The sequence below is a fragment of the Cibotium barometz genome, chromosome 25 (genome assembly GCF_041138505.1).
Source record: "Cibotium barometz isolate CiBa-2024 chromosome 25, ASM4113850v1, whole genome shotgun sequence".
Classification (NCBI taxonomy): Eukaryota; Viridiplantae; Streptophyta; class Polypodiopsida; order Cyatheales; family Cibotiaceae; genus Cibotium; species Cibotium barometz.
The window spans coordinates 29,202,292-29,215,416 of record NC_141070.1 but is presented as its reverse complement, the minus strand read 5'-3'; the positions used below and the strand labels follow the sequence as shown (position 1 = coordinate 29,215,416).

General features: G+C 46.3%; 1 protein-coding gene across 2 annotated transcripts in view; it reads left to right on the top strand.

The window, feature by feature from the left end:
• Positions 1-322: 322 nt before the first annotated feature.
• The window catches only part of LOC147624437 (zinc finger CCCH domain-containing protein 6-like), a 76,224-nt gene continuing 63,421 nt past the window's right edge, over positions 323-13,125 (top strand). The window contains exon 1 of one of the 2 annotated variants that reach the window (XM_086819424.1): positions 323-1,606. In XM_086819424.1, the coding sequence (XP_086675550.1) occupies positions 1,472-1,606 (135 nt within the window). In that variant the 5' untranslated portion in view covers positions 323-1,471. The remainder of the gene's footprint in view (positions 1,607-13,125) is intronic. The other variant, XM_086819425.1, reaches the window with a different exon arrangement.

Here is a 13,125-nt window from a genome sequence, read left to right as displayed (position 1 = left end):
TAGGACCATGGCAAACATCCTTTGTTAGGGGATAGGCTAGAACCAGCTCGTATTTTGTTGACGACGGGCGTGTAACTCAATTGGCAGAATTGTCGGGTTCCACGATGAGGACTCGGGTTCGATACCTAGAGGCTACATGACGGACGGCATCACACACGCACACAAATGCACCCTCTTGGGGAAAAAAAGAAGAACCAGCTCGTGGTCTTATACTAGTGGGCTTTGGATGCAATGGCCAGGACTCCATTATGGTATTGCCCCCTATAGAGGTGGTATGAAAGGTCTTCAATGGTTCTCAAAAGGCGGCGGGCTTTGTGCTTATCATCATAGAAGAAAAGGTTGGCAAGTGGCACTTCTTCCTTCCTCCTAAAACCATGCACACTGCCATGGCAGCAAACAACATGCGAGTGGTCACACTCTTTTGCAAAGTGAAGCCCAGAAGGGAGCCTACAGTTCGACCAAAACCCTAACGGTTTTTGCGTTTATTTTTTACTCCCAAGTTCTACTACTGGTGGGTTGCTTGCTTTTGGATCAAAACACACTTCCTCTGTGTGTGTGTGTGTGTGTGTGTGTGTGTGTGTGTGTTGGGTGTGAGAATCTTTGGGAAGCCTATGCTGATCTGCCAAAGCGCCCTATGGGTCAGCTTTTTATTACCCCTTTTGCCTCTGGCCCAGGTTCTTATCTGTCTTTTCTCGTACCTTTTTGTCAGCCTTTGTTTCTTTGCCTTTTGGCTCTGTGAACCCTCCAAAGTCATATTTCCAATCTGCGCCCAGCACAGGCAACGGAGTCTTGCAAACGCAGGAGATAACAGATGCACCAGAGCAATGGAAACCCTGATGTGGACTTTGAGACATTAAAGATCCGCTGAAGTAAGATGTGAGATGGTGAAGGCTCAAAAGCCCAAATGCGAGCTTTGCACAACATACTCCCGAAACCCATTTTTATATTGAGTTTGGCCCTTAATTCTTTCAAGCCCATCCATCCACAAGGGTTACCTTGACACCTTTGCATTCAAAATCTTAATAAAATTTCGTTCTGATAGTATAAGAAGGAAGTCATGCATAGCAGCTTAAGAAGGAATAGTAATGCTTCTGCTGCAACAGCTCAGAGGCTCTGGGGATCAGCGTGATCATATATGTTTTTTAATGTTTCAACATGACGCCTATGGCTAATTCATAGAAACCCACATGTGTAAGCCATCCCAGCATCATAAGAACCCATGACTTAAGCCATAAGAGCCTATATCAAGATCACTTAATATTCCACAGTTGCTAGCTTTTACAGACCAGTCCTATCAGAGCATCGGAGTTTTAAGCTCTTTGAAGACTGTGACTACAACACAAATGCAGCAAGAACTAAGTCACAAGAGTATAAAGCAATGATTTTTGGGCTCTTATTTTAGAATAATTAACTGAAGGAATTCACGGTAACAGTGTGGAAGCATCATATAAGATAAAATCTCACCACTATAATGGCTACCATGGCTGTGATTCCGAGTACTATCTCTCCACTTGTTCAGGTCACCCATCAAAGTGCAGCAGACAACCCGCGAATCAAAGCCAGACTGAAAAATGTGACTTGGGCAACAAAAGACAAGCTCTGTCAGGTTGGTCTCCTCTCCCATCCTTTTTTTTTTTTGCATCATAGAGGACAGTTCTTTCTTATTTTTTGGGGTTTGAAATAAAGTTGTTGTACATGATGTTTTAAGTGAACCTACTTTCCATCCAATGCGATGCTATCATACCTGATGAAATGCAGCTTTACCACATCATACTTTATGTGAATGTAGTTTTGCATATTCTGTGCAATATAGCTTATATCTAACAGTTTTTCCATTTGTTGTATTAAGTAAATGCAGTTTATACGTACCTTTTTCATTACCTTGAGACCACTCACATTACTTTATCCAATTTATGCCATGATAAAACCATATTGATGAAATCTTGCTCTAATAAGAGCATTTAGAAAAGCACGAGATACTTGACCATTGGTGCGCAGGAGGTTTCTGATTCTTCAATGTAGGATGGTCATCAAAAATTAGCTCGAGTAGTATATTATAGGCACTCAAGATTTTGGCATCACCCACAGTTTGGGAAAATCCTTGACATCATTGGCACTGAAGATTTTGGCGTCACCCAAAGCTTGGGAAAAATGCTGATCATGAAGTACATCTTTGGCACTCAAGATTTTGGCATCTCCTTCACATTGGGCAAAGCCTTGTTTGTGTCTCGTGGCTTCATTTTCGGATTTTAGGTGCTTAGTGACAAGGTAATCTCAGTTACTGTTTGCATAGATGCAACCTATGAATGGCTTATATTTTGGCATCTTATAGGCAGCCTGTTGACTTCCTCCTTGAGGTTGCTGGAAACTGCTTCAGGAAAAAAGGTGAATGAGAGCTGGAGCTCTCCCCCTGCACACCTGTCACACCCCCCGCCTCCATTGGGGCCTCCACCTTGGTTTACAGGATTGTGGGTAAACGCCCGGCGTGCGGACAACTCAGGGATCTTTTATAGGCTGGCCTCATCGGCTAGCCGGGAAAGATTATTGATATTCACCCTCTTTGGCTCCAATACCACCAGGTGGAGTTTGATTCACGTGCAACATCAGATAGACTCATGCACCCGAGCCCTATTGCATTGCAAATGGCGCATGCCTACTTTGCGAGGTGGCAGCATGGCTTCGACCAAGCATCCGACCCCTTGGCGGGTGTTTCGGGCTTCCCAGTCACAATTTGCTTTCCTGGCCTCAGGAAGGAGTATCTTCCACTACTCCAAGTGATTGATAAAGTTAATGGGGGAGTCATGGAACCAAACCCCCCCCGCTCCCGGCCCCAGCCGCTTCGTTTCTAGCTTAGACGGCAGGGATTCCCTCTCTTTGCATCTGCATCGCCTCTTTGAAATTTGTTCCTCATGTCATCTCTCTTCCGTGATGCTGGGGAGATTCTATTTTGTAGGGAGTTGAGTATTTTGGCCTCCTTGGTCAGTGCTTAATCCACCATCAGATGGGGCATCTTGCTAGAGCATGTCTGTGCTGTCAGTCCATGTGAACACTACTAGCAGTCCCTCCTGCCAGTCTCAGCGTAGCTCCTCATTAGGGTGGAGGGGGGGCACCCAGCCCTTAGGATTCAGAGCATGAGGCCCCGGTCCCCCAGGATCCTGGGGTAGGAGAGTGGCAGGCTGCGGGTCCGAGGTAGAACTGCCACCAGGCCTCCAAGGTGGAGGGGTGCCGACAGGCGTGCTAGCCTGGTGGGCCCCAGTAGGTTATGTCAAAGAATTGTTTTGAGCATTTATCGCAGTAGCCCTCGGACTGTCACATGCACCATGCACTGAGGTGCAGTGTGACACGCTGGCTCATTAACAGTGCTATACTTATAATACAGAAATTTAGTACCATTTTTAGGAATATTTGGCGTACGCCGTGACCCCATTGTGAGCCCTAGTCCAGGATATGTTAGGCACGAGGTACGTAGGTTAGTCTCCTAGCCTTAGGTGTCTGACCTCCTAGCCTTAGGTGTCAGGGTCAGGCCCTTAACCCACTTGGAGAACAAGCATTTAGGTCATCTGAGGTTAAGTCAATCCATTAGGTGTATACACAAAGTAGATAACAGCATACAGAGACTTTAAGGCTCTAGGCCAGCTCTGGAGGGGCTAGCCTATGAACCTTGGGCTTTGTGGGCACTATAGGCCACACCCCATAGGCATACAAAGCCTCAGCAGCCAGTCGGCCAGCTTGTGGCAACACATAAAACCAGTCGGCGAGCATTAAAAGCAGCCGACTCACATGTGTGAAAGGTGCCAGCAATTGATTCCTTTTTATAGCATTGAATGCTTATTTCAGCAAGTCATGGGCATTTAAAACAGGCTGACAGTAGACTAAAGCAGATCAGCAGCATATGGTACTATATAAGCAAACCCCGCATTCCTTGCATAAATCATCTCATAAATCATTCATTCAGCCATAGAAACAGTGCAGAATATGTGTGGCTAAAGACCTTGGTCTTTTGCATGCATAAGTCTCAGCCAAGCACTTTGTGCTTCAGTACATAAGCAGCCTGATGTTTGCTTTAGCATTCAGCCTTCAGTACTGAATCTCCCTCAGCAGATCTAGGTGGCTAACCGAAGTGGCCTCCAAGTTGCTTTCAACCCGCTTGACAGTTCAGTAGACGTCCGGTCACGTCCAGTCTACAATGTCCTTACGTTTGGAAGTCTCCGTGAGTCATACTTAGTAAGTTCTTTGCATTGTAGCGAATGAGGTGATAGCTCAAGTGGTGAAGGTGTTTGCCTAGTCCTGGGTTCAAAAACCCCCCTTGGTGCTTCCTTGACAGCATTGCCTACAGGTAGATAATTAAGAGCCTACGGGCGGTGAATGAGGTGATAGCTCAAGTGGTGAAGGCGTTTGCCTAGTCCTGGGTTCAAAACCCCCCTTGGTGCTTCCTTGACAGCATTGCCTACAGGTAGATAATTAAGAGCCTACGGGCGGTGAAAAATCAGTAACTACGGGAGCATCTTGGGCCTAAGGCTAGTCAAAAAAAGTTCTTTGCATTGTAACTGTTCTCCAAAGTAATTCCTGCTTGCGGAAGGGGGCCCTTCAGTGGGTATATTGGGACCCAATTTGGTGTCATTCTCTGCTCTTTTTCTCTTTCTCTTTAGCTCTACCTCTTGTGTATAAAGATTAAAGTGGATTGCTTCATGCTCACTAGAATAAAGGTATAAAGAAGGTCTTGCTATGTGTTACACGATCAAACTAGTTGCATGTTACATTGGTATCAGAGCTTTTGGTTGTGACCCAGCTTGACTACCTAAGTGAGAGCAAATCCGTGAAAGGTAAAATTGAGGTCAGGAAAAACCACCTAGCCATTCACCATTTCAGGAGAATAAGGAAGAAGCTATCAAGAAGGCATCACTGCAGAAGTAAGTGTCCGCAAAGACATCTTTGCAGAAGAGAGTGTCCATGAAGACACTAGAAAAGAAGAAATGCTTCCGCAAAGCACAAATATACTCCTTCAAGAGCTAATGGAGCAAAACAAATTTCTCAAGCTACATCTACAACAAGCAAAAGAAGCAAAAGAAAGAAAAAAGTAGCCTAAAGAGCAACCTATAGAGTAGGGTGTTAGCATTATTCATCTCCTGGTAGTGTGCTCAAGTTGTGTATCAGGGGTGCCCAGATTTATCCCGGGCAGCACCTTATTTTTTCCTCATGTTGCCCTTGGTTGTAGGGTTGGCCACCCATTATCACATGTTTATTTTTGTCCAGTCGTGAGACTTTTCTGGAGCAAGTCGGCCAGCTTATCTTGGGGCTATATAAGGCTTGCCTCCTCCTCATTTGTACTCACCCTGACAGGGGCTTCCAGGCCCGGGTCCTCCCTCAGGGGAGTAGTTCATCATGCCCACACATACGGGGACCACCCCTTGCACAGGGCTGATGTATCATTGCTTCTTCATCATTATGCAGATTTGTTTTCTCTCTCTCTGTGCCTATGTCTCACGCTTTCCGCTCCGCACTTTTGACATGGTATCAGAGCACCGGGTCGAGGCTCTTCTACAGAAGGTGTTTTGGCGTTTTTTAGAGAGAAGGATTTCTGCGCTTTTTTTTGATGCTGCTGGTTGCAGAGAAGGAAGGAGCGTTTTTCTCCAGAATAGGTACTCTCATGGCTGCGTTTTCTGCCCTTGTGAGCAGGTGAAGGGCAGCCAGCATGGCTGCGTTTTCTGCAGATATGGGGCAGCAAGCAGGGGAGACACCCTGGCTGTGTTTTCTGCAGATCTGGGGTAGCAAGTAGGGGAGACACCTATGGATGTGTTTTCTGCAGATCTGGGGCAGCCAGAGGAGGTGCTGAAGATGCTGTGTTTTCCTCTTTGTTTTCCTCTTCCCTCTCTTCTTCTTGGTACACATGCAGCCGGCTGTTTACAGCAGCGTTTTTTTGCATTATCTCATCTGCGTTCTTGGAGGCAGTGGAGGCAGGTGTTCTTTTTCAGGAATGGTGCCTTCCCACATGGCCTTGAGCCCTTGCTTGGCCAATCTTTGCTTTGTCAGAGTTTTCAGACTCATGGGTGCACACTTGGATTCTCATCCTCGAGGTGTGTGTGGAAGACAGTTAGTCCTTTCTCGACAGCAGAGGGGGTCTATGAGTTTGTGCCAGTTCAGCATAGTTTTGCTGGTGTACAGGTGTTTCCTTTAGGTTCTCAGGGTGTTCCCCTTGAGAGGGGGATGTGGTTACTTGGCAGTGAGCCACTCCTATTCCCTAGGCAGATGGCCTTCTGGATTACAGGCTACAGGCACAGGAGTCTTCATCCCTAGGATAAGCATTGATTTGGGAGCTTGGTGTATAGGGTGATATTGGCATTCATGCAAAGGCAGGCTAGGTCACTTGGTGACGAGAACTATTGTCGAGGTTCATAGGTACTTGCTCAGTTGTTGCAGGATGGGTATAGGATGCATGGCAGGTGTACAGGTTCATTGGGTGCAGGTAGGTACCAGTGGAGCAGCAGTTTGGAGCAGATGATTGACATCAGATTGTGCTTTGGGATGATGACTTGTGGATGGTTGGTTCCACATGGACACGTGACTAGTTGGTTGGGAGCTTGCCAGCTGGGGGTGTCAGGTTTTGGCAAGAGAGCTTTCTTGAGCTTAGTGCCATAGTTAAACACCAAAGAGCTCAGGGGGTGTTGCCATGTGATTGGGTGACTCATAGGGGTGTGTGAGTAGTAGTCCCATCACGCGACGACGAGTTATGGATACAGGTTTTAAAGGTCAGGCGCCAGCAGGATTGTCAGCTACAGTGTTGGAGGTATGTTTCTTCCACTTGGAGTGTTAGCAGGACAGAGAGGCATTCTTGGACCGAGGGATACATGGAGATCCGGAAACCTTGTATTTGGAGATTGGTGCTCAACAAGCTCAGAGTCGGAGGCTTGAGTACCAGGGCTGATGTAGACATTGTGGGCCTCTAGGGTGTCTAGAGGGGGTGCCAACAGGGAGACAGTTTGGCGGTGTTCTCTAAGGAGCAGATTTTTTTTCTTGGAGGTAGAGAGTCAGACGACATCCTTTCTTGGGCTGAAGAGGGAGCACATTGTGTGACAGGTGTGATATAGATTGGGTTGGAGATATGGACATCTGGTGGTTCATTCTTTGGATTTTGTTGGCCTTCTCGATCGGGAGCAGTCTCTTGGAGTAAGTGGCAGAGGCGGGAGCAGATCGACTTTTTGACTTGCCTTGGAGGTTTCCTTTTCCAGCTCCTTGGACCGGTTTCTCTCCGAAGATCTGAGAGGGGGTGTTAGCATTATTCATCTCCTGGTAGTGTGCCCAAGTTGTGTATTAGGGGTGCCCAGATTTATCCCAGGCAGCACCTTATTTTTTCCTCATGTTTAGGCCCTTGGTTGTAGGGTTGGCCACCCATTATCACATGTTTATTTTTGTCCAGTCGTGAGACTTTTCTGGAGCAAGTCGGCTAGCTTATCTTGGGGCTATATAAGGCTTGCCTCCTTCTCATTTGTACTCACCCTGACCCGGGCTTTCAGGCCCGGGTCCTCCCTCAGGGGAGTAGTTCATCATGCCCACACATACGGGGACCACCCCTTGCATAGGGCTGATTGTGTCATTGCTTCTTCATCATTATGCAGATTTGTTTTCTTTCTCTTTGTGCCTATGTCTCACGCTTTCCGCTGCGCACTTTTGACATAGGGTTCCCAAAATTTTGAGCACATGCTTCTTCTCATGGAGCAACAAAGAAGATGGGAACTTGATGAGGCACTACAGATAGAGGAAGCCGAAACGCAAGGAGGCTGAAGCCCAATTCGAGATAAGATGTGCGGAGTTGGAATATCTCGATTGGGAAGCCATGCAAATCCACCATCAACAGCTGCTAGCAACCCTACAGGCCAGTCTTACGGTAACACTTCCCAAATTTACACTTGGTGCTAGTACCTCATCTGCTCCATCAACCACCGTCATACAAGCTCAACCAAATTTGAGTAAGTATGATGCTAAGTGTGATCATTCTACAGTTACACAGTTTATTCACCAATTTGTTGCATATTTTCCCTTAGCTAAAGTTTCAAATCCACAAGACAAAGTCCATTTGGTGGCTTTACGCCTCACGATAGAAGCTGTTACTTGATAGAAGCCGTTACTTGGTGGTAGCATTGATTAGGTCTCTGTATAGACCTAATCATAGGCACGACCCCATTACAAAGCAAGATTCCTTCCACCCTAGTACATGACCAATTTAGAGGATGAGTTTTACAAACTCTCCCAGAATGGGTTGTCCGTGTCCTTAGACAGATTTATATTGTATTGAAGTAAGGAGAGGGTTAGTGTAGACAAAAATAGAGTAAGAGTTTGAGGAGGAGCCCGAGCGGTTACTGGCATAACTGGCCTATCTCTGAGGCTCGCTCAAGTAGTAGGCACATTTCATCCGTAGGCTCTTACCCGCTGACTTCGGTCATGTATTGCCAATTGGTGTTCCAACTCTTGTAGACGGGAGTCGTTGGTGCTAAGGAGGTTTGATATTGCGGTTTTGCGGACCATCCTTACAGCATCTAACTCCTCGAATCGTCGGGTTACTTCTTCTTTGGCATGCCTGGTTGTAGCCTCTCTTTCTTGAGCTTTTGTGATTTTTTGAAGTCTTTCTGCAACCAGTTTCTGACTGTCTTGTAACTGTTGGGTGACTTGTGCCATTGCCTCTTAGTGTGCTAATACCATCGTTTGCAACACAAGGGCCTCTGTTGTGGGTGTGCCCGCCATGTATAGGTGTTTTATCATTTTTCCTCACTCCCCGTATTTTTTCCCTATTTTTCCCCATTTTTTTGGTGGTGTGGATGGATGCCAGATGTTGGCAGGAGCCTTTGGTGGCTGGCTGACTGTCAGTTCAGCAGTCGTGTGGCTGGCCGACTGCCTAATCAGCAAGCGTGGAGTTTTTTCTACTGGCCGACTTGCTTTATGCAGTCGTGGAGGTATTTATTGCTGGCCGACTGCTTCATGCAGTCGTGGAGAGCCACTAGCGCTGGCTGACTGCATGCATGGGGCATATAAATAGGCCCCATGCTCCCCACCACTTTCTCATTCAGTTTTCTGCGGGATCTTGTGTATAGAGAAGAGTTTACACGCCTATTTCTCTGTGTCTCTTGTGCTTTCTATTTTCTGCATTCTACTTGCTCTTGTCAACCCAAGTTTGGTTATCATTTCCGCTGCATATTCTGACATTGGCCAGCGTTCTTGTGGATTGTTTCTAAATAAATTCCTGAAAGGGGTTGTGGCCTGTTCCCTGCTTAGTGTGGTGTACTGTGCAAGATCCCTATTCCCTTCTCTCTCTCTCTCCTCTCTCTCTATATCTTTATCCCTAAATTCTTGAAAGGGGTTGTGGCCTGTTCCCTGCTTAGTGTGGTGTACTGTGCAAGATCCCTATTCCCTTCTCCTCTCTCTCTATATCTTTAGCTCTTGGACACGTGGTAGAATTTGTCAGAGTAAGCCCTGTAACTATTTGGCCTTTCGAGCTCTTTTCACATGATGGAACTCATGCCCGGACCCATGGACAGGTTGATGGACACATGGGAACAGGGTTCCTAAACCTGACATAGGAAAAAGCACCAATCTTGGTCAAAAAGCAAGAAAAAGCAAAAAGTCAAACTGTGTTGACCGAGAGCTGAGGGCACCATTGGAAAGTGGACATCGAACTGGATGAAAAAGCTGAAAGCCGCTTTTCCAAAAAGCAGCTCTAGGGCCAAAAAGCAAGGCCCTTAAGCTACAAAAGTACAAATCAAGAACTTTGGCTCTTTTTTGACTATATTAAAATATTTAAAAGAGAAAAACAAAAAGCAAAGCAAAAAGGCAACGCAAAAGCAAGGCATGGCAAAAAGCAGCCCCCCCCCCCCCCCCTTCGAGTATATAAGAAGCTTGTACCCTCTTGAAGAGATCATTACAACTTGTGGAGAGCCATCTTGGAAATTTCACCTTGTGAAGAGCAAGAGCTTCATCGTCATCATGACCTTCCTCTCTGCCCCCTTGCGCCACCCTACTCTGCTTTGAGCCGCCTTGCTTTGCCGCTGCTCTGCTGTGCGCCGCCTCTACAGCGCCCGTCTTCGCCGTTGCTCCGATTATGCGCCCGTGCCGCCTTTCAATGCCACCGTGCCCTGCCTCTAGCAACACTGCCTGCGCCGCCTCTACTGTCGCCCGTAAGCCCGCCGCCAGCGTTGGCTTCAACAGCGTCACTGCTTCCATTAAGGTGCTGCCTATGCCGATTTGAGAAGGCTACCACCATCTTGAGAGTGCCACCGCCGCTTTGTTGTACCTGCGTCACCCTTGAGGAGAGAACCTTGAGCTACTTTTGCATCATTTCCTCCTATCTTGTTAGTATATGTGCCACGGTGTTTTGCCTATCGAGACTCCTTTTAGATTCGGGTGCAGTGTTTCTTGTGGGATTTTGTGAGCATCGAGAATTTGATTCATACCTTAGTACTAGCTCAGTGTAAGACTCTTGTGGGTCTTCCTAGTGGTGTGTTCAGGCACTAGAGATCTTATGCCTCGATGTCAACTCTAGCACCGATCTCGTCATCAACATATTTTGTTTGATATTGTATTCATTTGTCGTATTGGTCCTGGCTTGGAAAAGCCCGTGGATAGCTCTTGAGATAAATTCCTAAAAAGGGGCGGGGCCTGTTCCCCGCTTAGTGTGGTGTATTGTGTAAAACCCCTATACCTCTCTCAGTGGTATCCTGTGTAAAGCCCCTGTGCCTCTCTCTTTCCCCCTTCTCTCTGTATCTATATCTCTTGGACACGTGGTTAAATGTGTCACTACACGCTCCGTTGGGCTTACAGTGGTATAAGAGCAAGGATTTCTCTTGAAGAAATTTTTCTTGGGGTGACAGAGCAATGTCAAGATCAAGGGCCTCAAGAAGAGAACAACTTTGAAGCGAACACAGTACTTCTAGGAGGGAACCAAGGCCGCCAATCTATCTCTCATGAGGCCATGGCCATGACTTCAACATAATATTGAGACTTTCAAAAATTCAGACAGTTTCTCCAAGATGAAGAGTTCCTACCTTGGAGAGCCAAGAAGGAACAAGATTACAGAAGAGCTCAAATGTTTGAAGACTTCATCAAAGACCAGGCCATTGAAGCCGAAGGAGTGGAAGCCGTGAAAGCATACTTACGAGCTAAAGGGGTCACCATTGGAGAGGGATCCAAAGCTACCCGATCTATTACCCCTGGAGGACATAGAGAAGTTGCCCCTAGAACCGCTCTATCAAATGCAGCTTCCTCAGGTCTGGCAAGGGAGAAAAAGAAAAAGGTGCCTTGAACTGGCAAAGTGGACTTCAAGCCAGGAGGGAAAAGTGTCAAGTTCGATACCTGCTATGAAAAGCGGGACACCTAGAAAGCTTTATCTTTCATCAAAGAGTTTGACACCACCTTTGGAGGCGAGGACTTCTCCGAAAAGTCCAAACTCCGCATGGTCTGTATGCATTTAAGAGATGCTGCCTTGAATTGGTGGCTAAAAGTGGTACAAGAGGAAACGAGCCTACATCATGGACCGAATTCAAAACCATGTTCAACAAGTTCCTTCCCGCAAACTTCGAGGCAGATGTGCAGAAGGAATGGGATGAGGTAAAGCAAAAGGCCGACAAAAGTGTGTCAACATACCTTAATAAATTTTCAGCCGTCTCATTGAAGTTTACCGCTTATACCCCCATCCCATCACTAATGAAAATGCGTAAGTTTGTCAATGGATTGCAACCAAAACTTATGCAAGCAGTTTATATGGCGGGACCTAAAACTTTGGAAGAAGCTCAAGACAAAGCCTTGCAAGTCGAAGCTCTACATATGCCTTGGATGGTGGGCAAAGCAAAGAATGAGAATTGAGATTTGTCCCAAAAGAAGAAGTTCAAAGGAGGATCTCGAGCAAGGAATGAGCCACAAGAAAAGAAGAACAGGAATGAGGATAAGCCTCCACTTTACCAAAAGAAGCTATCCGCAAACAACTTGAAGATTATGTCAAAGAGGGTAAATGTTTCCAATGTGGGAAGAAGGGACATATGGCTGCAAAATGTGTTGACAAGAACCAAACCGCCCCAAAATAATGCATTGCCAAAGGAACTCCAACATCAAGATGACACACCGCTAGAGAAAAGGCAACTTTTCAAAGCTTGGGGCAAAGTGGCAAACCAACCCGTGCTTATCCATTTCGATAGTGGTGCTACCCACCACTACATTCATCCTCGAGTGGTTGAAGCCATGAACCTCCCTCCGGATAGGTTTGGAACTCCTATTACTATAGGTGCCACCTTTGAGGGAATGTCAGCTGAGGTGACTCCTATTTTGGGAAAGCTTCGCTTACAGATTGGAGACTATGTGGATCATGAGAATTTTGTTGTTGGCAAAGTTGGACATTGTGATGTAATTTTGGGTATGCCAAGATAGACTTGGCCATTGATTGGGTTGGAAACAAGATTAGGTTTCCTTTTAAGGGCAAGAATGTAACTTTTGATGTAGGAGTTGAGGGGAATTCCATTCCACTCATTAGTCATGTACAAGTTCCTAAAGCAATTGTAACATGTGGAAACTTCGGGGTCGAATCGGTAACTTCAATGCTCAGAATTCAACAATCTTTCATGACGAACATAATGCACAAAACTGAAGTAGATGGCAGAAAATAACTGAAGTAGATGGCAGAAAAGAGAGAGAGAGAGAGAGAGAGAGAGAGAGAGAGAGAGAGAGAGAGAGAGAGAGAGAGAAATGAAATGAAATGTTATATTAACGTCTTCAAAAGGCCATAATGACCTATGAGACCAAAAAGTTACATCATGGTGGATCTGATACAATGTCTGGATAAAAAACCAGAAAATGAAAAAATAAAGATGATACTACTGGCACCTAGAAAATGAAACTGGAACTGGAAGGTAAACAGAAACCCTTATAGGGTGTGAATATAGTGAGGGGGGGGGGGGGGGTACGCTATGGAGGTGAGTGGAGTACAGTGAGGGGATACAATATCATGTGGGACGGGGGGGTACACTATGGAGGTGCCTCCATCTCATAATATGTGCCGCATCGGACGCTGGCGGATCTCCTTAATATCCTCTGAGGTGAGCACCCTGACTGGGTGTCCCGCATGTCTCGCAAGAATAATCCGAATCCGCC